The sequence below is a fragment of the Amphiprion ocellaris genome, chromosome 20 (assembly GCF_022539595.1).
Source record: "Amphiprion ocellaris isolate individual 3 ecotype Okinawa chromosome 20, ASM2253959v1, whole genome shotgun sequence".
NCBI classification, from domain to species: Eukaryota; Metazoa; Chordata; class Actinopteri; family Pomacentridae; genus Amphiprion; species Amphiprion ocellaris.
This window is the reverse complement of record NC_072785.1, coordinates 17,256,007-17,280,264: the sequence shown is the minus strand read 5'-3', so window position 1 is coordinate 17,280,264 and position 24,258 is coordinate 17,256,007. Positions and strand designations below refer to the sequence as shown.

The window sequence follows — 24,258 nt, the reverse complement described above, 5'->3', positions numbered from 1 at the left end:
TAAGATCTTTGCAATTTAAATGACTTACCAGTTGCTTATCAGGGGGAGGAAGTCAACAAACACACCGGTGTCTTGGATCCTGTACAGAGACAGTGAGGTAACCATACTTTTGAAATCCTAGCAAACACACTGCACATGTTTGAAATCAAATACACAGCATGTACCTCAGAAAGTATGTCAGCAGCTCTCCGACATTTCTCTGCCACAGCGTTAAAGCCACTTTCAGCCTTAGGTTTCTTCCAAATAACACATCAGTCATTGCGTTATGATCCCTCGTGAGCTGAAAAACATTAAGTTCAGATAGCTTCCTCTGCACATTAGAAAAACAGCAGCACAAGCATGAAAGAAGTGTGGCCTGCGACAGTCTTTCTCACCTCACTGAGTGTACAGTAGTCAGTCTGTTTAGAACCAGTTCTACCAGTCTTGTGGCTACTGCTGAAATTTAGTGGGAGCTCCCAGGGGTCCATATTGAAAATATCCTGCTCCGTGTCCTGCAAATATTTCATCTCATTTTCCTTGTTTGCAGCATCGCAGGTCCTCCCAGACCCGAGCTGCTTCCTCCTAGCCACAGTCAGATGATGAGTCTTCCTCTTACATGACACCACCCGCTTCACTCTGCCCGGTTTGTTGCCGCAGCGACTAACTGGATACCTGAACAGAGTAAATTGTTTAAACATTGTGATTAAAAGCAAAATGCAACTGCTGCAATCAACACAAAAAAACATGAATGACATACCGCTTTTTGTCGAACTCCTCATTTTTATCAGAATCTTCCTGCATATAATGATAACACATTAGCATGATGAGACATAACACAATCATAAGCAGCAATACAGGTCCAGGATACAGAAACAGATTTATGGATCACACTGAGCAACCCAAGCTCACCTCGTTTATGTTTCTCCTGTGAGAATAGCTCACTTTGTAGTGTGCTGCATCATAATGGAAGGCACGCTCAAGATTTTGGCTCTTTCCGTCTGCAGTTTGGGAGTCCATTAGTTCTAAAGAAAGAGAAGAAAATCAGTTTAATTTTTTTTAAATATCATAATATACACATTTAATCTGATGTTAACGTTATCAGAAGATACTCTTTTGCTACTTTTTGTCTGCAAAAGTTCCCACAACGTAACGGTGTAAAGAGATAAACATGAGCAACACAAATACAATCATAATATAATCTTTGTCTCTAAAGCTCAGTGGATTAATCCAACTAATAAAAGCAAAGTACATTGCTGAACCTACCTAGTTGCAGGTTATTTTGCAGGTTTAATTTACTGATATAAAACGTTAACGGAGTAATAAATTATGCTGTATTATTTTAAGTAGATTAGACTATTCTGAAATTACTTTTGGTACTTTAAGCATATTGTGATTTCAATACTTTTATTCTTTAAGTTAAATAGGATTATAAATGCGAGACTTTGACTTGTTACAGGCTATTTCTCCACTGCAGTATTACTACTTTTACTAAAGTTAGACAAGATAGGATAAGATAAGCCACTATTAATCCCACAGCATGGAAATTTGCAGTGTTGCAGCAAGAAGGGAGACATTGTAAAAATCAGGGACACCAAAAAAAGAATATAAACAAGAAATGTAGATGAGTATTTATGATATTGTGCATATTCTTTCACATGCAGAAATTCAGATATTGCACATCTGAATGTAAAGAAATAATGATATTGCACAGATTCTTGCAGGAGTAGAAAATATGCTGTCTAAAGAAAAGGATCTAAACACTTTCGCCACCACCATTGCATTGGCAAAGCTAACTGAGAGTAGAACTGAATGAGGAAGTGATATTCTACCTGAAGTCCAGCCTTGATAACGAGCCTGACTGATTGTATTTTCATGCATATTGTACAGAGGAGTGTGGTAACATGGGCATGTAAATCCAATACACTGGGGGTAGAGTTTTGCTTATTGCATTTGAATATTGCCCACTGTAGATTGTTTTTATTCTGATTTTCAAATTGCTAGCAAACTGGATTTTCATTTAAATTTCGCCTCCAAAAGAGCAAGGTAACATGCAAATGTGAATGCAAATGACTAGGGGCTTAATGCATTTGAATATTGTCCATTGTATACTAGGTTAGGTCTTTGAAAATTAAATATCAAATGCTCTTTTCATTCTCATTTTGAGATGGTCGGGATCACCCATACTTGTGTGTGAAAATGAAAATACAAATTGCACTGTTGTATTTTCAGAGTAATTTATACTCTACTTACACACACATTTGCGGAAAACAATACTAGTATTATGGAATTACATTTTCATTTTCAAGCTTAAATTATCATTTAGATAGAGTCTGCTACGGACCTCCGTAAATATACATTCATAAGGAACTCACACATATGAAAACACAATTTCCCACAATCCTTGTGGGTATTGTTATTCTCCTGTACAATGACGTAACCAGGAACTAGTCTCCGGTCAAAGAGCTTAGCTTTGTTTGTTCTGAGTGTTTAAGTTATTAATTTAATAGTTAGCTGACTTACTGAGGACAGAAGACGTCTCTGCATGTGGACACCGACATTCTTTACCTTGATTTAAACTGTAAGTGTTGTCCGGAGACTGTCCGCTTTCTATTGTACATAACGATATTAAATATTAGCTGGTAATTATCGTCAATACGTTCATAATGAAGCTTACAGCTAGCAAGGCGGAAAGCGAGTTAGAGCTGCTGAACGTTACAAACAGTGGTCTAAGAAACTGTCTGTCAGTGAAAATTACTGTATTACTACGCTTAAAGTAAAAAAAAAAAGTGCTCAAGATGACAAGCCTGTCATACTAACCTTGTTTTTATTCCCTAAACAGAGATCATTGAGTTAAGCATCCTTTTGATTCTTGTAGCAGACTGACCACTATCTAACGTTAGATGCCGTCCAGTATGAGAGCATAAAGCATCCTATTCATACTGCAGTGCTGCTCTGTGCTCCCTCTAGCGACTATTAACATGCATTTCAAAACTAAACACTGTTTAATCAGTGGTCCAGATTGTTATCCTCCCAACCAGTCAGCTGTTCTCACCGAGAGGCACCACTTCATCAGCTGAACAAGCAGGCCCTGTACTGATGAATGTGATCAGCTGGTGGAGAGTTATTGCTCAAATTGAAACTTGCATGATTTTGTCTTCATTATCTTCATCACCCTGATAACCTTTTACCCTGATCAGCTGTTTGCCTTTGCACTTTATTCAGTTGTGAGGCAAGCCACAACCTGCGGGTTAATCTCTTCTGTGCTTGAGCTCACTTTGACAGCAGCACTTCCCTGAATGCACAATGAAAAACAACATCAGCTGCTTTTATTGACACATCATCTGCTTCCACACTTCTCGCTGACTCTGCTGTTTTGGTTCTGCAGTTTCATTATTCGGGTTGACTGCAGGTTAACTCATGTGGACTTCACCTCAGACTGAAACGCATGCCACTCAGCACTGTGTGAACCGGCACTGAGTTCAGGTCAGTTATCAAAAGAGGCATATTCATCCACCTCTTCTGTCATTTTATGCCAATGCCTTTGGGGTCATGTGATTTGGGTGTGAGAGGTTTAAAGATAATGAGATTTAAGTGGTTTACATTCTGAGTGTGTGTGACTTCTTCAACAAGCCTTTTCTTCCTGTTGTCTAGTGTTAAAATGGTGCCTCTTCATGCTGCCTGTGTCTGGTTAAGCCTCGCACCACTGTTGGTGCTTGGTGTTCCTCCTATCTGGACCCAGCCAGAGCAGGTGCACCTCTCCTACGCAGGTAAGTGTTTGAACTGTCTCCATTAATCTCATGTGTTTTCGTTTGGGGATACTATTTTTCCCTTAGTAATACAAATAAGCATCCAGGTCATATGGCTTGCAGATTTGCAGACCATTTGAACAAATCACTCGATAATACAATGACTGAAAGCACTGATATAGCAGAAAAGAACTGGGCAGACAGCACACACCCTGGCCAGCAGCTATCCAGCCTGCTGCCAAACAGGCTGAGACACAGTTTCTACCCATGGTCCATCAGACTCCTGAACTCAAAACACCTGTCTACCTGAATGCACAGTGTTACGTTTAATGGTTCACATGCTGCTTACGTGCAATCTCCTGACCATATTTATTCTATTTTAGCGTTTTTTTTTTCATTTCATTTACCTCCCATATTGTCTACATCTGGCCTCCTTTGCATATGTTGTCATTTTTAGTATTGTCTTGTTTTATATGCACATTTGATTTTATTATTTAATGTTGATATTTTATTTCTTATTGCTTGTTATCAATGCACCGTCCAGCGGAAGGTATTTATATTTTCGTCATGCCCCCATATATGATGACAGTAAAGCTATTCATTCTAGTCGATGTATTTACAGTGCTCTCAGTGCACTCATTGGTGTGTAGCTTTGCAATAAGGTGACTGAAGTTCCAATTTACTTTTAGATGTCTTTGTGTGTTTCATTTATTGTAGCTACTTTAAGGCAGGGGGGCCTTGATAAAACTGTGAGCAGCAAAAACAACGACGTGTCCTGCTTAAACACCTTGGTGCACTGAAACTGCACCTGTGCACTTTCTGTAAGTCATGTAGGTTAAAGGCACCAGATAATTACCTAAACTGCCATACATATGCGTGATGTTCAGTGCCGCATAAATACTCTTTTGTTCGTTCCTTATAAAGGTGAAACATGTGGTAGTCATTTCATGAGTTGATGTCTTGATGAAATAAGTACCTGGCCAGTTGTCAGCTTACCTCAACTTTGTCATGGTTATATCTTGCCAGCAGCAAGATCAAAAGCACCACTCTTGTAAAGTCAGCTTTTCTTTTGGGCTTTTATAAATGTATCAGTAAGTGAATCCAGTAGTTTTGTCAGATCAGTCTACATCACATTTTCAATAACGGGGCTTTTCTTCCCAGGAGCGCCAGGCTCCATGGTTGTGACCTGGACCACCTTCAATAAGACAGAGAGCAAGGTGGAGTATGGCCTTCTGGGGGGTCGGCTGTTTGAGATGAGCGCCAAAGGTGACGCTACTCTGTTTGTGGACTCTGGAGAGGAGAGGAGGAAGATGTTCATCCACCGAGTCACACTCACAGGTCTCAAACCTGCTGCTAATTATGGTGGGTGGAACTTTGACATTTCTAAAATTCAGCTTGTCAGACTGTCTCATCATATAAACACAGAAAGATTGATTTCTTCTTTATGCGTTTTCAGTCTACCACTGTGGCAGTGATGAAGGCTGGAGCGATGTGTTCCTCTTTACTGCTCTGAATGACAGCTCTAGTTTCAGTCCCAGGTTTGCTCTGTATGGAGATCTGGGCAATGAGAATCCTCAGTCTCTGGCTCGGCTGCAAAAGGAGACACAGCTTGGCATGTACGATGCCATCCTGCACATAGGTAACCGCTACGCTGATAGAAATAGTATTATTCTGCACTGTTAAAGCAATTAAAGGGGCATTTAGTTTTATCGACAGAATCCAAAGCCATTAGTCATCCACAAATACCTCGCAATCTTACGCAGATTGTGTTAGCTAGCTGAGGTCCAACAGAAATGCATAATGGAGAGGTAATATATCATTTTGGTAATTACTATAATCAGCATAATAATACATATTGAGCACTTGCAGTATTTGCTTTTGAATAAAAGAGGTTAGATTCCAGTCACGTGTTCAAAATGTGAGTAGATTGTAGAGTCTAAACAGATCTATGCATGTTGTGCCAAAACGTGTTTGTCCAGAAAGTTTGGTTCACTGGCTCGCTTTCTTTCTGTTGGCTTTGTAAATGAAACACTAAGTTAAACAGAATTTACCCTGCTAAAACGTGCAAGCACAACAACAGCAGGCATCTGGACTGTGTGAGTGTCAGCTGCTATATTGGTTTATGAAGGTGCAGCAGCCCAAAGTGCAAAAGGTCTGGCAGAGGTGCAGTATAAATCAGAGGTGATGAATAAATCCAATCTTAGCCACTCACAGGGCAGTAACAGTCACAATGGTACATAGGACAAAAGCTAAACCAAGTAAGGAAATGATGTTACTGACTGAATGGTGCAGAGTAAACACATGGCGTCTTAAATCTGCAGCCAGAGACAAATTATGTGGGTTTTTATCTAACTTGTGCAGTTAAAATAGAAATAATTATTAAATAAAAGTTCCTGAATTTGTTTCTGTAACAATGTCATTCTGAGCCATTTCAGTTTTATTTCAGCTGCATCTCCCATCGAAAATGCTCACATCATACTGTAAAATGTGACAGCATTTGCACTTACCGAATAACACGTGAAATCCTACTTTTGCTGAAAGTAAAGTTAGAAAGGAGGCAGTGACGTCCAGGATTGATGAGCTGCAGTGTTGTGACATTTCCTACCTAACATCCCAATACTGTGTGTGTTATGGCTGCAGGAGTTTAGCTAAAGGAGAAGCTTTTCATACAGCATTCAGCAGCTGTGAACAAATTGTACTGTATCAGAATCACTTATGCTGATCTACAGATTAGTGAAGATTTACACATGTTCCTGCTTTAAACACAATTAATGTTCATTTTTTGTGTCTAGTGCCTGATTACTCAGAATGGTTTATTTATACTTTAAGGATTATTCCATGATTGCTGCTGGAAGAATGCTTGTGCTGATTGTTGTTTTGGCATGAAAACAGGGCCTGAGGATGACTGTAGCTAACAAGCCATTTAAATAGTCTGATATTTTGGGAAATACAATTAAAGGACCCGTGTGGAGGTTTTATGGGAATTTATTAGCTGACATGGAATATATTATTCATTATTAGGTCATAATTAGTGTATAATCACCTGAAAATAAGAGCCATTTTTGTTTTTGAATTACTTTAGAAGCTTTAACCCTTCATACCTACAAAAGGGGGTAGATTGTCTTCTGTGGAGCCCACCTACTTGCACTGCCATGTTTTCTTCAGTAGCCCAGAATTGATAAGCCAAACACTGGCTTTACACAGGGTCTGTTGTGTTTTTACATTGTAGTGCCAACCGTTGTAGATGCATGCTTGTTAAGGGAGGGATATTCAGTAGATTGCAGTTTGCAACCTCACTGCTAGATGCAACTAAATCCTACATACTGCTCCTTTAATTGCTCTGTGGCTGAGTTTTGAGTTAGAAGATTGCCTAAATGTGGGGACTAAACACTTAATAAAACCTACCTACTAGCTACTACCTCTGAAGCTCACTAATGGAGTAGTTCCAGAATTTAATGCCCTGGGAAACCACAAAATGTTTTTCAGTTTCGTTAAGATGTATTTATTTATTTTTTTACCTTCTGAACCTTAGAGGTGCTGGTGGGTAAAGCCGGATTAGCTGCCCCCCCTATTTCCAACCGCCTTGTGGTTCTAGCACTCTCTCTTACAAACAGTCGTCTTTTCATTCAACTCTACGGAGGAAAACGTGTGCAAAAGCTAAAGCGACAGCTGAGGATTTAAATAAAGTTAAATGGATAAGGATATACAATTTTTTTGAGAAACTGAATTGGCGCACTTCACCAAAGACACTAATCGAAAGATTTTTTTTTGTTTGTTTTACAGGTGACTTTGCCTATGACATGGATGAGGTACTTAACCCTTCTAGCTTTCCATTACTGTGAATAACATCAAACCTGTGCCCAGCCCCAGTTAAGATCACTGACAGCAAATTTCTTTCATCAATACCTCATGCTCTTAAAACTGCTCTGATATTGCATTAATGCCAGAGTGACAGATGAGATAAGCCACTTTACCTTTCTCTACTGCCCCCTTCCCAAAGCACACCACTGTTTATTATCAGGGCATATAGAAGCTCTCAGCTGTGGTTGAGACATTCAGCTCATGATTAGCATTACTGTGAAATGCCTTAAGCCTGCGGTGAAAGATGAGAGTTAGGGTCATGTCGCCCAAGTATTTCATGAATAAAAGTGGTGCTATTCGAAACCACAAGTCCTAAGTCCCAATAACATATTTGCTCATATGAAATTCCCCCTGCTGTCATCTTTGATATTTAGCGGACATAACCTTGTCTTGGCTGCTAATACCATTTTCCCTTAAATGAGTTCTTGCTTTATTAATGCCTTTTTTTAATATGTAGAAAGTGATAAATGCAATCAGCAGACTTCTGCTAAAATTAATAACCATAATTCACCCGTGTTTTCAGCTGGAATGTGCGAGCACATCCTGCGGCTTCACTGATATTATAAATAGAAAAACAGAGGAAGAGAATTTTGTGTGAAAGGTCATTAATGGCTGTGGCAGGTAAAAGCCATCAGAGCAGCAATAAACTGCAGCATGCTCTTAAAGCTCTGCTCCTCTGGTTTCAGTGAGGCTTGTTTGCTTGCCTGATGATACATTCCTGAAGCTGTCTGGAAAATAGACTCACTCGGTTCTTAAACTAATTTGGCTGAAGAGCAGTCAATAGAGAAAAGAATGAAACATCGATGTCTAACAGGAAAATCTTTGGCGTCATGTTTAATGGATGAATGACACTGTTCCAGGACAATGCCAGGATTGGAGATGAGTTCATGAGGCAGATTCAGTCCATAGCAGCCTACGTTCCCTACATGACCTGTCCAGGCAACCACGAATCTGCATAGTAGGTGGAATTTAAGTAAATGTCTCTTCTGGTCACTCTATTTGTCTCGAACACTCTAAAGATGTGTCCATAAACGAACCCAGACACACACTGTGAAGAACTCTTTAAAGTGTCACATTCACAGTCAGTGAGTCAACACAGAAGCTTCCTGACTGTCTTCTGTCTGCATTCTGCTTTCAATTCTGTTTTCTTGTTTCTTTACATTTGCACCACATTCCAAGGCAGAAGTGTAATTCATGGGGTTTGGGCAAAAACAGCAGTGCATGTGTTTCGCTCTACATTGGAGCCCGTCTCACGTTGGTGAGACAGACTTGACTTGTCAGCCGCAGGTTTTCTGCTGCAGCAAAGACACTTTGTTCAAGCGAAAACTTTTCACTGTACCCTTTGAACAGATGGGAGCTATTTTGGTCTCTGAAGGCTGGAACAGTATCAGGAACCAAAAACATCTAAACAAGGCAACGCTCTCCAAAACAAACATTTGTCTGACTGGGAATCATCGGCTCAATATCTGTTTTTCAGTTCTCAGAGATGGCCCGCGGTGGTGGGAACTCTGTCTGCGTTTTGACTCATCATCACTGAATGTGTCATTCACATATAAACCCGGGGACTTTTAAAGAGGAAGAGACAAGGCAGCGAAAACCAATAACACAAATCCTAATTTGGTCTTAAATTGCTAATTTTGTAGTTCTGTTATTGTTTTTAAGTCAAGTCCTGAACCTTTCCTGGTTGTCTGATGAGTGATAATTTGTATGATAGAAAATAACATATATTTGGGAAGATATCAGCTTCGGCTTCATGAAATTGCATTGGGCTTGTCTCTATTTCAAGACATTTTTAGAGGAAAAAACGGTCAGTTAATCATGAAAATACTTTGCAGATTTGCTGGTGATGAAACTTTCTTGCTGAAGCAAAGACAAAATATAGCATCCAATAGTGCACATGTACATGCAGTGATTTGTGCTTAGATATTATGGCATACTCATAATCTACCCCTGTCCCCATTGACTTTATAATTAAGACCTTACAGTGCTGCTATCATGGGTTTTAACAAACTGTGGCTGATAAAAAATATGCCAATATGTGGAAGTTGTAGCTTATAATTTTGCCTTCAGGTAAATGCACAGTATAATAGTATGTTACAGTATGATGTCAAATGTTTTCAGCACATTTCGAATTAAGTTAAAGTTCAGTTCAGTGTTAAAGATAATGTGAGACTTCAGCATTATAATATGATTTTTTCATCTTAAGGCTCAGCAGTGAATGTGTCCCTGAATTCCAAGCACATCTGCTGAAGTCAGTTGTACGTTTTGCATTTTGAAACATTTAGAGGTGCCCGAGCCTCTACGATAATATTTACTTGCCGCCGCTATACTGGGACAGTTCTAACTCAGTCTTGCCATGTGTAATATAACTACTGCCTGGTGTTTATTAAGGAGCTGCTAACAGTAGTCTCTTTTTCTTGGCGCTGCATCCTGACATAAGAACCTGATATCAAGGAGCAGCTTGCTATATTACATAACCAGAAATCCAGCTCCTCTCACCGTCTTCTATACCTAAATGTGTGTTTTGTTCTGCGGTGTTGTTCAGAATCCAAATATTCCCAGCAGCTGGCCCCTGCTTTTCTTCCTTGCTTTCTGTTGCGCTTTCTCTCACTATACTTCTCTGTCCTTCTCTCTTTCCAACCTCAAAACCTAATGGGTAAAAGGCAATTGAAACAGGGCTGACCACAAACGTTTTCAGTCAGCATTCCAGCAGGATGAGAACAGTGGGTCCACAGAAGATGCTAAAGCCCCAATCAAGACCAGCTTTGTTCACCGAGCACAGCGTATGGTTCATCAGGCCTTTGCGGGGAATAAACTATAACGGTCACCATTTGAAACAATGTCCAGTGATGGTTTTTTTTTTTATAAGCTTCCTGAAGACTACAACTGGCTGCTTTAATTTGTCCTATTGCCTGGATTGAGCTCATCACATGATGAAAGGGAAGATTTGATGCAGAGGGAAAATCTTGCCGGGCCAGTTGAGTCGCATTATTCACATTGAGTTTGACATCTACCAGATTTCTATCTCGACCTTATGTTAATAGCAAAGCAAACACACATGGAGACAAGCATGTTTTGGGTTAGAAAGAATGACTCACATGTTACGCTGGACTCACATAACCGAGATTAATCAAACAAATATAAGCTTATCATATTTGTACTCGATCAGATTTTCCACCACTGAACCAGAGACTTTAAAGCTTGCGGTTGATTGTGTTTCTCCAGGCTAATGTTTTTCCTGTTAACATACACAGTTACATCACTGTTTGGATTTCTAGAGAGTATTACGCTGATTAAAAATTAATTGTTTATTCCCCTTAACCAGAGAGTGCATACCCAGATCCCTCTAAATATTTGCAGGAACTCCTCATAGCCACAAGATGGGAGTATGAACACATGTTGTGGCAGTTGCTGGTTCAGTGCCATGATCAGAGCTTGGCTGTGGAAATCTGATCATAACTGATTTGCTCAGGAAGAGCTCTTATTCTTTTGCTTTGTTAGTTTGGATGACTTGAATGGTTGGTTTAGGATAAATCTATTCTAATCAGATACTTCCCCTATTATGATGTCTGTAAATTGAAAATTTGTACCTATAGCTATTTTTTGCTGGTGATTAGAATTGTTTGAAGTATCAAAAGTAAGATCAACGTCTCCTTTCTTTGCGCTCAATGATCACTGGTCACTAGAACTGCATGCATCAATAGATTAAGACTTGTTCAGTTAGTGAAGCACTCTTTGATCCTCCTTTTCTGTTGCTGTCTAGCCTTTGACCTCTGACCCTGCTGTTCTCTAGTTACCCCTAACCGTACATTAACCGCCCCGTCCGACCCCAGCTGCTGTCGAGGATATTGCCTTTTCCCCCTCTGCTTACGTAAGATAAGAAAACAAATCATTCCCGTCACCTTGCTCGGTTAATGGAGCGTAGAGAAGACTGGCTCCTGCCTGCTTGTTGAAATTATAAACCGTGAAAAGAAAGTGACTGTTTTGTGTCAGGGGAAGCTTTCCATGAAAAAGTTTTTCCCTTTTGCATGATGCGCAATGAATTGAAATATTTGGATTATGGGTTTATTGTGGATGTTGGTGTTGCTGAGTTTTCAGTTATAGTTGTTTTACAATGTGTCTGTTTTTCATGTAGCCTGCAGTGGTGGACTCATCATTACAAACATCCTGCTATATCTGGATCAATAAGAACCACCATGACTCAGTGCAAAAACCACTGTGGAAGGGCCTTAAAATGTAATTCCTTTAATGACTCCTGGATCTAAAATTACAGTCCTCTTTTAACAAGATATCATGGTTTTAGGAGGGGTATATTTAGAGGCATGCTTTCTTGATTGACAAGTGTAGCACACTCAGTCATGGTGGCTTCTGCTTGCTCCACCCAGGCTCCCCTGTGCTGCCCAAATTCTGATTATCTGGCTCCAGTAACTGACCATGATTCTAAGCTTCAGAATATCCCATCACAGTCCTATAGAGTGATGTCACAGAGGTTACATCCATGATTTTGCGCAGCCTTTAATTTAGAGGCAGCCACTGATAGCCTGCATATAGCACCATGTATGGTTTCTCTAAATATCTAAGACCGACTACAGTTTTTGTTTGAAGCTTAAAACAGATGCCACCACCACAAGTTGATGGTCACTTTTGTCCGATGATCTACCGCCCCGTGTTTTCTGTCAAGTTGAAATGACAACTGCAAATGGACTCAAAACAAAAGAATTGCAGCAAATTTATTTTGGGAACTGCCGGTTCATTCTATTTTACAGAAAAGTGGGAATTATCTGAAATGTGTTCTGAAAGGATTGCAGCTTTTTGAGCTCTGGTACAGGTACCACAAACAAAGAGAAAGCAGCAGTTTGTGGTGCTAATTGCTGTTTGTTAGATATTCAAGGAATGCAAATTGTATGATCAGTTCATCTAATTACATTTCTCACAATCTTGTTTGTTCACAGCAACTTCTCCAACTACAGGAATCGCTTCAGCATGCCGGGCCAGACTGAGAGCCTCTGGTACAGGTAAGGAAGCTGCTTTAAGCTGGGCTCATACTCCAGGAGTTTCAGGCAGATTTAGACCAGTTTCATCCCTCCTGACAATCCGAGCAGAAATCTGGCCTGCGACCTTGGCCGGAGCAGCGGACACTGTTACCAAGCAATGCTAAACACTCCAACCCTTGAGACTAACATTAGCAGCAGATAATAAAACTCACAGTTTTCAAGTCCAGTTCTCTCTGTAGACTAAACAATCTGTGTAGAGCACATCTTCCCAAACATTTTCTCATCCACATTTGTGAAGCCTCCTGCTTTTTTTTGTCCCTACATAGTATTAATAACATCACAAGGACTTGTTGCACCACAGTCTCCATTTCATTTACATCTGCTTCCCCCTGAGATTACACGCGGTGCCACACTGCTCCTTGAATGCTCCCTCTGGGGCTGATAATATTTAACAACATCCTGTATTAAGCAGTTTCCCCTCAGGGATCTATGAAGTATTTCTGATTCCTATCTAATTCTGATAGTATGTGATAACCCATTATTTTCCAATCTTGTAATGTGTCCATTTTTGAGAATAGAGAGAAGAATATCCTTGAAGTTCCTACTTATATATATGGATTTGATGTGACCCAATTTCCAAATTTGTTAGAATTTTAAGACTCCTGTAGTGTGAGCCTGGCTTTAGTCAAGATAGTCTTGGATATGCTTAGGCAGGTGAAAGAACAGAATGGTAACATTGAAAGGGGATGTTGTTGGCTGTGCACACCGCACTAGCAAAGAGAAATTATTACTTTTCCAGCAGGGACCCCATGTGAAGTATCATGTGAAAGTGTTCACAACCTCCTGCTGTATTTCAGTAAGCATTAATGAGCTGTAAGAGTCAGCAGAGGAGTGCAGAGCTCCCGTCTGCAAGCAAAACTTGCCTCTCCTATCTCAGGGACACTGAGTCTACACAAAGGACCCATACATTTGACTGGGTGACTCATTGCCCAGTGCAGGCCTCCTTCTCTCAGACTGTAAGATAATACATTGCTAGACCACAGGCCAGCTGCCCACTCTCCGTGGGCCTGCATGCAGACAGGCCTGCTGGCTGGGAGCCCTTTGCTCATGTGCACAGTCAGGAACAAGGGGAGGCAGAGAGGAACACCACAGAGGCAACTGACTGCTACTGGAAACTGTTTTGTGCATAACATACAGCAGCCGTGTACAGTACACATATTTTTCCATTAACTGTACAGAATGAGCATGTAAGCACTCACTGTACTGTAAACGTAGCCGTTTGGATAAAAGGCAGAGTTTATTGCATTTAACAGCAGCATGCCAGCGACAAAACGTTGACTGGATTCTGGAGTATTTTTCACACTATGTGGAGTTTAAAGTGAGATCTGTTCTTGCTTATCAGATGACTTTTAGCATGCTTCCTCTACTCGGTCAAGGCTGTGCATCATTTTAACGATGTGTGTCTGCAGCTGGAACCTGGGGTCAGCACACATCATCTCCCTCTCCACTGAGGTTTATTTCTATCTCGAATTTGGCCAAGAGCTCCTCTTCAAGCAGTATGAGTGGCTGAGGAACGACCTGGAGGTTAATGACTGCAACATTTACATCTGTACATGATGACTAAAGTGCTCTCTTTTGTTCCCACACTTGCTCTCAACCTGTCTTTCTCTTTTCATTTCAGCCCAATATGATCTTTTACATTAATTTTTCCATTATAAATCTACTGATTTGTCATTTTGTTATAACCTTTGTGTCATTATTTTATTCTGGCACATGAATGGGTCCACTTACTCCTGACCTAGGAGGCCAACAGGCCCGAGAACAGAGCAGTGCGTCCATGGATCATAACTATGGGACACAGACCCATGTACTGCTCCGATGATGACCAGGATGACTGCACCAAGTTTGACTCCTATGTATGTAATCAGTGCTATTGATTTCTTCCCATTGCCATAGAAAGTATTGGTTTAAAATCTGTCAGTAGTTTAATAGATTCTGTAGGAGTTAAGTCAAAATAACTTTACTGTAAGGTTTAGTAGAGAGGGACAGAGCCAGTCATATCCCTACTTGGTCCACAAGTGTAGATGTTCCTGTTGTAATAGTTTAGCTGCATTCCCAACATTTCATCAGTAAGGCTTCATTGTACACATCATGGCAATGCGGGTACATATGTGTGACGTGGTTTTGTTTGAGAAATTATCTCCTTAATCTTTAAACATTGTGAGAATTTCCTTCAAAGCAGCCATCGTTAGTTTTGAGGTATGTTTCTGGTTATTTTAAGAACAGCACCTCTGTATTGTTAAAGGTTTCCTTTCCTTACATAAAGCTATTTGCAGGATTTACTTTTGCTGTGTAGCTTGACGCTTTAATTGCCCCTGGTAGCAGACGTGTCACGCATGTTGCAGACTGGCCATTTCACATCGCAACCCATAAGCACGTTGAGTCATAATCACTGTAATTTGGACCGAATAGTTTCCACTTGGGCTTGCTTCTCTCAGCACTTGGCACTGTTTGGAGTGAGGCTGGCATGAGCACGATGGAGCTCTACCAGGTAGTGTTTCACGTAGCAGGTAGGGTTTCTTACATTACTGCCAGTTCATGCTGTCATTATTCCTCTCTGTTAAATCTCAGGTCCGACTGGGGCGGAATGACACCAAACCGCCAGCTCCCGGTCTAGAGGATCTATTTTACCGCTATGGTATGCTCCCTATTTGACAACCAGCTGTGCTACTAATGGGTGTTTAAGATCACACATTTGCACACTCAGACAGACTAATGTCCTCACAGTTGCAGCGGACGGAGCGATCCAAACATCCTTTATTAAAAAAGCAGGCCTCCGGTTTGGCTGACATTCCTACAGCCCGTTTTCAAATGTTTTTTCCTGTATTATATTTCTGAGACGTTTGTTTGTTGCATTTAATTATTTAACTTGTGGGGGAACTTTGGAAGTTTTGGTTGCTCTGATGTTAAGCTTCTGTTGATTGTTGAGATATCTCAAAATTAAATAGGCACAAGATCTGAGAAACGTTAGATCACACTGCAGAATGTTTGTAATTGAGCTGTTGGTGTAGTTATTTTTTTATGAAAGACTGCATACCATCATCAAATGTCTTTCACAGGAGTGGATGTGGAGTTGTGGGCACATGAGCACACATATGAGAGACTTTGGCCTGTCTATGGGGACAAGGTCAGCTCGTGCTTTTATAATTTACAACATTCTTCTATTTTTGCAGTTCCCTGTTGTGCATTAGTGAACAATACTCCCTATGCTCTTCTCCTTATAGGTGTATAATGGGAGCAGAGAGCGTCCTTATGTGAACCCTAAGGCTCCAGTACACATCATCACAGGCTCTGCTGTAAGTACTTTCGCATCACCGTCTGTGACTGTTAACGTTTTTCCACATAGATCGATGCGTGAATTGACAGTAACATACACAAAAACACTGTTAAATATTGTACACAGTTCTGTCTGTGCAGCAGCTGGTTTGCCGCATAAGTTTCGTACCAGCTGTTCCTCTGGTTAAGCGATTTCTGATGTGGTGGTGAGCAGTGCAGGGCACACTTTGTCATCCAGCCACAGAGGGGTTAGTCATCAGCATATCAAAATGCAGCCAGACTCACACCGAGGCACCGCCGCAGTTGTAAATGTCAAACAGGGCTTTGAGGACAGAGTTTAAGAACGGCGTGTGACTCACTCTGTTGAATCTTCTGCAGGGCTGCAGAGAGAGGACTGATAAATTCAATCCAAACCCCAAAGAGTGGAGCGCTTTTCGAAGTACAGACTACGGCTACAGCCGCATGCAAGTAGTCAATGCCACACACCTTTACTTGGAGCAGGTCTCTGATGACCAGGTGAGTAACATAGAGGAACACAAGCACAGCAAAAGAGAATGAATACATTTTAAAGACAAAGAGTGTTGTTCAAATACTGAACAAGACTTTTCTGTGTGTTCCAGTATGGCAAGGTGATTGACAGCATATGGGTGGTGAAAGAAAAGCACGGCTTCTCTGCCTGGTTATGAAGACAGTCTGCTCATAAAATGCACTTTGAGTTTCAAACAATCACACTTCGTGCTGCATCACACTAATTAAGCTGGGAGAATGAAAACTATTCCTGGTCATTCATATTTTCAAACAAAGCAGAGGTGAATGTTTTGATTTTAAAAAATTCCACCAGCATATGATTATCATCTTCTTTAAATGTATATAATGTATCTGTAATTTACTGAAAGCTGGTCTTCATAATGTTTGTATACGGTGCATTAAAAATTGTTCTGCATTTGATTAAATGCATTTTTGGATTTGCTCACTGTAAGTCATCAGTGCAGTTGAACTTGAGTTTGTTTAATTTAGTGTTCATCAACAGGCAGGTCGCTTTTTGGCAGACAGTCAGTTAACACCAGATTTAGACGGCATGAATCTGGACGAAACTCGGCTTCGTTCCTTCAGAGCCTATTTTTCATTTAAAAAACCTGCAAATGCACTTAGATCGGGTCTCTCTTCTATCATTCTATCAAGATGACAGATTCTCCCTTGGCTAATCCTATCAGGATATTGGAAGCTCATTTCATTGTCCATATGTGTGGCCTTTGGGATCTGAGACAAAAAAGACACATGGAAGTCTACGCCTGCACAAAAGCACTGTTATGTAACTCAGGGATGCTTGTGGCTTGGGCTCATGCTGAGTGAGACAAGGCGCTTTCTCCAGAGTGTTGCTCACGCCATGACTCTTCCCACTCTGGTGGTATTAATGCCTAACAGCAGCATGCTGCCTCCGATGAATATTGGCAGACAACCAGTGTGGATAAGTGTGCGTCTGTGTTTTGAGCTGTCAAGCTGTCTGTCATCACCAGAGCGCAATCATCTCTCTGCATAATTCTGTTGACACAACATAGCTGACATGAACGAAATCAGTGATCCGTTAAGAATGTGCACTCGAGTTAACATACAGCATGTTATTTGGCAGACATTTTTATCCAAAGTACATGCAATACCATACGGTGATATACTGTATGTTAAACCACTGATGGAAACACTGCACAAAGTGCCATTTTTCACCTAAATGAAGGACCGAAAACATGAAAACAAAACCTTATAGCAGCTAACACGTGGTCGAGATGTGTCAAATCAAGTTAGCCATGAGAAGCTGAGAGTTCTTGTAGAAAATACAAAAGTAGTCAGGCGTCAGTAGCGTGTCTGTGACTCTAACCACAGAATTGTTGAACTTCTCTCTGATGTCGACACCCCACAGCGCAGTGGTGTCTGGTCGAAGAGCAAACAGCGATCACACCTCACACTCACATGTTTCTGGTGTGCCTATCCACTGCTAACTGTCGCTCACACCCACCCTCACGATTGTAAAAGTATCTTTGTAGAGAACGCCCTGCACGACTGAGTTCTGACCTCTGACTTGCTCATGCCATACTCAATATATTGCTGCACCCCACAAAGCAAAGGACACAGGGAAGAAGAGGCGCTGAGTGCATTGTGCAAGGACCAGCCGTGACCAGGAGAGTCGATTATGTGCCGTCAGATTGTAGTATTTGTTTACAGTTGTTAGCGACCACATTCATGGTCCAGTAAGTCTTGGTTGTTTTCTAGTCAGTCATCCATGTACAGTGTTTGATGCAAAAAATGGTTGGATGGAAAGTTCTTGCCTTAAATAATGAGCATGTCCCGTGGCGTTCGAGTTTGTGTGATTTCCTTAAATAAGGAAAAAAACATTGATCGCAATCCAGGAAAAAAAGAGCGAGGAGAAAATAACATGTCACTTCAGATCACATGCCTGTTGCAGAAATATGATGTGCTTATTACCGCCTGCGATAGAGGCACAGCAGGTTTGTGGTTTTGTGGCTAAAGGCCTTTGTTGACAGAAATTGATTCTTGCCTTAACGAGTGCAGAGTCCTCTTCAACCCAGAGTTTCAGCTTGTCAGAAATCCGATTTTAGATCTTGTTTCAAGAAAACTCACTTTGAGAAACTGTGTATTTACACTTTTGAACTTAAAGAAGCCTCATAACAACCATTACAAATAGACCGTTTCTCACTGATAGTGGAGGTGTGTGGTAAACACTGCTGTTAGGGGTCAAGGAGCTCCGTGCGGCATTTGACTGAAATATGCCCAGTAACTTAGTTGGAGTTCATTGCGAGTTGATGACCTGGTGAAACAGGTCCCGCTGTCTGGTTAGATTACTAACCTTCCCGAGACCATGACATGACCACATAGCCTTCCCACTTAGCTTGAGCTCATCACAACATGCTAATTTCAGATGACACATCAACAGCTATTTATCCTTTCCCAGGCTAATGGCCGAGTACACCATAAAAGTAATGAACTCTTTTTAGACCACATGCAAGATGGGGAAGCAGATGTCTCTTTCTTTAAACCAAACAGCCGTAAAGCCTCTCTAGAAGACCCCTCTAAATTTTCTTCAGTTAAACTTTGTGGCTTACCAACATTATTTATCTATTTTCAAGAGTTTCTGGTAGCGCTCACTCCTGACAACAAACTCCCTCAGGAGACAGGAAAGGGCTTCTGTGTGGTATTTCTCTCCACGGCTGATCAACGGACGATATTTGATCACAGGGTTAACCCAAGGAGACTTGGGACATGTGTAATGAATTGAAGGTCTTCAGATGCAGGATCATGGGGATAATTCATCAATCCAGAAAGCTCTGCCGCTATAAAGCAGCCTCAGACCACCACCAAGACAAACAGCCAAGTATGGTCTGCCCCGATGCATCACTGCACATTCTTACCATAATTTTACTCTCGACATCAACACTACACAGGGTTTTACAACAGAGCATCAACACAAACCCAGCATGCAAACACTGGATCTTACCACAGTAAATCTGAGGTAAGCATGATATCACCAACGCTGGAACAGTTTTGTTTTTGTACTTGCACAAAGTATGTGAAGGGAAATTTAAAACCAAAATAGAGCAGACTGGGGGCTTGATGAAAGCAGTATTTCTGGCGACATGGGAGGATGCCTGCCTGGGTTGAAATGACATTGAAAGTGAAGTCTAAGGATCATCACTGATAAACCAGCTTTGGGAGTCACGCAGCACAGGTCCTGCCACACAGGCCTGGAAATTACAGTACATCAGTATATTAAGGAAATACATGTACTTTCCGTAGTGCTACCTCTTGCCATTGAAGGTGTGTCAAAAGCTATTTATCAACAAGTTAGAAAACATTTACAATAATTTGGTAAATGTAATGGATAAACTGTTAAAATAATTAGTGAAAACTAGTGTTTGTAAAGTTAAAATAGTTAGCAAAAGTAATGTGTTTAGCCAGTTAAAAATAATAAATAAATGGCCAGTTAAAAGTAATAAATAAATAGTAATAAATAATGTATATTAGCCAAAAGCAGTAACTAAGAATTTGATATACACTACCGTTCAAAAGTTTGGGGCCACTTAGAAATGTCCTTATTTTTAAAAGAAAAGCGTTTTTTTTTTTCAATGAAGATAGCATTAAATGAATCAGAAATACAGTCTAGACATTGTTAAAGTGGTAAATGACTATTGTAGCTGTAAACAGCTGATTTTTAATGGAATATCTCCATAGGGGTACAGAGGAACATTTCCAGCACCATCACTCCTGTGATCTAATGCTACATTGTGTTAGTTAATCATGTTGAAAGGTTAATTGATGATTAGAAAACCCTTGTGCAATTATGTTAGCACATGAATAAAAGTTTGAGTTTCCATGAAAACATGAAATTGCCTGGGTGACCCCAAACTTTTGAACAGTAGTGTATTTAGCTTAAAGTAATGGATAAATGGTCGAAACAGTGAAAGTAGTAAATAAAAATTAGCATAGTTAGCTAACAGTAATATAGATTTATGATTGAAATAGCTACAAGTAGTAATTACTGGGATAGTCAGAAGTAATGAATAAATGCATTAAACAGTAAAAGTAGCAATTACAGTGTTAATTTAGTTAGCCCAAAAAAAGAATAAATGGTTTAAATAGTAAAAGTAGTAGTAATGATTAATGAATGTATGTAGTTAGCTTAAAATAATGGATAAATGACTAAAAATTGTAAAAGTAGTCATTCAAGGTTAACATAGTTATGCAAAAGTATTAGACAAATGGCTAAAAATAGTAAAAGTAGTCATTAAAAAATGAATATAGTTAGCGAACAGTAATGCAAACATTATTACAGCAGTGAGTGAACCAATCACAAAGTTAATCAAGTTAGCTAAAAAAAAATAGATAAATATTTGAAATAGTAAAATTTGTCTTTGAAACATTGGCATATTTTGCTTAAAAAAAAAAAAAAAAAAAAAGTATAAAGAAATGGTTCCAATAGTAAAAGTAATCAAAAAGTTGGCGTATTTTGTTAAAAGAGATGGAATATGGTTAAAGCATTCAGCTTTAGTAATTTTGCAAACATAGCCTCAGACTGCCAGTATTAAAATGAAAGTGAAATCATCAAGAATATCCATTTTTATAAGCTATAATCAGCATTAATGTTAAGTAACAATGAATGCTTTTGGATTATAATGGGATGTGTTTGTCAATGGCTAATTTGTCAGAGCTGTGGGGGCCATGACAAGCAGAACAGGTTGGGAACCACTCAGGATCAGTCTTTATAGCAGAACAACTCCACCTCACCTCCTAAACCTAGTTTACTCATTATAATTATTAACAGATGGAGATGTTTCCATGCAGTTCTGACCGCAAGCACAAAAATGGGCAGCTCAGAACCGGAGCTTGCAATCATGAGTGGCACTGCTTCTGCAGCCATCTGTCCTGATTAGTAATGCAGTAATTTATAAGGAAGCCATTAGGCTAACTGCATGGGTTTAGTCAAGCAAGAACTCTGGTTAGTATGAAGCCCGTCTTAAACATCCTCCAATTTACCAGTGAAAGGGTTTGGCCCCTGTTTTTTTGTCTCCTCCTATCGTCTCATTTTAAAGTCATCAGTCTTTCCCACTGAGAAGAAAAATTCTGTAACAACAGGTCATGTTGTTCCCCATACAGACCAGGTTGATCTTGAGAGTGTTGACAGGCCAACCTGAGACTCCTCTCAGTCTACAGGAAGTGCTAGCTTCGTGCCAAGGGGGCAGAGATTCAACTCATTAACTTTGAGCCTCAACACTTGAGGGGCCTGCAGAGCTGAGCGGCAACAGTGGTATGCTACCAAATTGGCTGCTGTTGGCATGCAGCACTGGGGCATGTCATCCGGTTCAAGAAGTCTGTGTTAGGGTCTGTTGAATCCCAAAAAAAATCTCATTCAGCAGCCTGCATAGTTCGGGGTAGTTAAATTCCCTAAGCCTGATCTGTCGACGTTATGACGTGGGACTTGTTGCCAGTGACTGACTGCAAAGAAAGAATCGCTGCGCTGAAATGAGCAAGATTATGCACTCTGGCAGGCAGTCATACGGTCTTTTCTAAAGGGACCTGTTTTATCAGAGTAACTCCATCTTTGTCAACCTGTTCTGTGATCACACCTTACCTTTGTTGAATTCCTTGTCAGTGTAGCACCGACAGCTGAAGGCATTACCCTGATCCTCTAAGTCAAGACACAAGGACTCATTTACCTACTGCACATGGTTTCAGGGTCCTGTCATGCCTGCCTGGTTAAGACAATTTGCAACTCTTTTCCCGGCTTCCCTGGCTGGCACTGCTGACCGAATACCCTGACAGAATGCAGCATGGTGTTGAAAACAATGCCAGGTTCATTACGCCTGTCCTGTGTCCTAAATATTATGCATGCCAGGCAGTCTGTCTGCCTGCCTTAACTTTGGTTACTTCAAGTTCTCACACTTGGCTCCAAATATCAGTGAGACCCTTCATTGTTAACAGTTTCTGTAGCAATGTAATGTACTTGTTGATCCCCGTTCACTGTCAGATCTGCACTTACTGCAGAGCACAGCCTGTGTCGAGGTGAATAGCTCACCTTTGTCTTCTCGGGTACAAAGCCATCAGTTTGTTAGCATTGGAGATCTGAGCTCAAGCAAAGGAAAGGTCAGTGGGTGGCTTACATGTCCAGTGTTTTACAGGAATGGTAACTCAGGAACTCCTTCAAAGCTCTGGTTTTAAAACCATTTAGATAGGAATGAGGTGATTAATGGCCGTAATGGATTTTGCACTCAAAACTCTAAACTTTTACCCCTTTAAAAATGTCACAAACAGAGCCTGAGGTCTCTTGGAGTGTTCTCAACCCTGCAGGCACGTGTGGAGGCCGTGCTTCGCACTCCTCACATTGGGAAACAAATAGAGGGGTGGAAACCACAAGTCCTTTTGGGGCATTTTAAACACATGCCTGCTGCTACTAGTTGACACGACAATCACCCAGTAGTAAGCAATCCCAGCGGTACCCAAAGGAAATAATTTAGAGTGTTATGACAAGGGCATAACCTGACTCTAGACTTAAGACGATATTTCAACACCTTATTTCCCATGGGGAGTTCATGCAGGTTATTTCTTCAGGAACTCCAGTGTTATCCACAGTGCGAGAGACGAGGGCTGTGAGTACTGATGGATCTTTCAGCACTCAGCAAAAAGACAGCACGTCTCAAAAACCAGTCAAAGCGTCTTTTTTCTTATCCACCTCTGGTGAGTCTGGTGTCATATAAGATTATTTTCTCACTCCAAATTCATGTGTCAAGAGGCCAGACCTCCCCTGCTTTATAGGGCAGCATGTGGACACTAGCAAGGCCTCAAACCTGGAAGAGCCCTATGTGGCCTCGGATTTTTGGCTGACATATTGGCCAAAAATGGGTCAGGGATACATGTAAGTGTGTGTGTGTGTGTGTGTGTGTGTGTGTGTGTGTTTTGGGGAGGAGGGGTGTGTGTAACTGAGCAAAGGATAAAATTAAAAAAAAGATGGGGCAGCTGTCTCTGTCCTCAAAGCCACATTTCAGGCTGTAAAGGTAATCATCTCGGGGAGATGGTATCCAGTGTTGTTTTTGAAGGAGTGTGATCATACTCCACTGTCCAACTGATGGTAAGGTGGTTTTCAATGTTTATGGAGAACTCAGGGATCCAAATGAGTGGGCAACGTACCAGTGTATCCTGAAAGAACTCCTCACCAGCCTGTTGGATATAAAGTGAGTGACTGGTTTGCTACTGAAACACAGATGTTTTAAATCACTGAACACAAAGTATTCAGACAATCTGTCCGGTAGTAGCAGGTGGTTTTGCAATGAAGGATGAAGACGTCCTCAGTTGGACGACATGTCACAGTTGGACTCAGACAGAGAGGTATGTTCACCGTCTAGACCTGTGAGGATACCTTACGTCTCTATATGTACACAGAATCAATCTTGCACAGCGATTAAACTGGATGAGTAGAAATGCTTAAAAGATACTGCATCGTTTGGCAAAAAAAGTCTCAGCGTTCAAGTGCAAGTAGCAGTAAGCAACATGAAATATGCAACATTTTGTTGATGGGAAGGTTTTATTTTACATGTTGGTTGATCGTTCAGTTGCTTTGTTTCAGCTTTGGATTGACTACAGTGATATTCTGCAGAAATTCATGGTCTCCAGTTGTTGATGGTGACTTAGGTAATTCCATGAATTTTTATGTAGCACTACCAGACGGTCACAAGTCCTCAAGTCCTGTTTGATGGACTGCTGTGAAGTTTACTACAGAAATTTATGTCATGTTTAGGATGAACTGTTAGAGGGTTGGTGATGCCTTCACTTTTTTCATT

General features: G+C 40.7%; 2 protein-coding genes across 4 annotated transcripts in view; one reads left to right on the top strand and one right to left on the bottom strand.

Annotated features, from left to right (window-relative positions):
* Positions 1 to 24,258, bottom strand: part of LOC111587664 (KATNB1-like protein 1) — a 38,270-nt gene that overhangs the window by 1,096 nt on the left and 12,916 nt on the right. The window contains exons 1-6 of one of the 2 annotated variants that reach the window (XM_023297717.3): positions 2,797 to 2,960; positions 889 to 1,001; positions 737 to 774; positions 375 to 651; positions 165 to 280; positions 29 to 79 (exon numbers count right to left, since the gene is read on the bottom strand). In XM_023297717.3, coding sequence (XP_023153485.1) covers positions 29 to 79; positions 165 to 280; positions 375 to 651; positions 737 to 774; positions 889 to 996 — 590 coding nt within the window. In that variant the 5' untranslated portion in view covers positions 997 to 1,001; positions 2,797 to 2,960. Of the gene's footprint in view, positions 1 to 28; positions 80 to 164; positions 281 to 374; positions 652 to 736; positions 775 to 888; positions 1,002 to 2,796; positions 2,961 to 24,258 lie in introns of those variants that run through there. The other variant, XM_035942679.2, reaches the window with a different exon arrangement.
* Positions 2,404 to 16,913, top strand: acp7 (acid phosphatase 7, tartrate resistant (putative)). 2 transcript variants are annotated; one of them, XM_023297716.3, is made up of 15 exons: positions 2,404 to 2,557; positions 3,365 to 3,462; positions 3,631 to 3,746; positions 4,887 to 5,087; positions 5,182 to 5,364; positions 7,509 to 7,534; positions 8,447 to 8,544; positions 12,539 to 12,601; positions 14,050 to 14,164; positions 14,383 to 14,496; positions 15,212 to 15,278; positions 15,700 to 15,767; positions 15,865 to 15,936; positions 16,295 to 16,432; positions 16,537 to 16,913. In XM_023297716.3, the coding sequence occupies exons 3-15, from the start codon at positions 3,638 to 3,640 to the stop codon at positions 16,600 to 16,602; spliced, it is 1,320 nt and encodes a 439-aa protein (XP_023153484.2). In that variant the 5' UTR covers positions 2,404 to 2,557; positions 3,365 to 3,462; positions 3,631 to 3,637; the 3' UTR covers positions 16,603 to 16,913. The 2 variants fall into 2 exon arrangements, with proteins under 2 accessions (XP_023153484.2, XP_054862000.1); XM_055006025.1 differs by having other exon boundaries at positions 2,410 to 2,557; positions 3,389 to 3,462.

Bases quoted from the DNA above. Each gene is read 5' to 3' on its own strand.
- acp7 (XM_023297716.3), top strand. From the start codon at position 3,638: ATGGTGCCTCTTCATGCTGCCTGTGTCTGGTTAAGCCTCGCACCACTG. The intron at 5,365-7,508 runs GTAACCGCTACG...TTTGTTTTACAG, and splicing joins CGATGCCATCCTGCACATAG to GTGACTTTGCCTATGACATG. The intron at 7,535-8,446 runs GTACTTAACCCT...ACACTGTTCCAG, and splicing joins TTGCCTATGACATGGATGAG to GACAATGCCAGGATTGGAGA.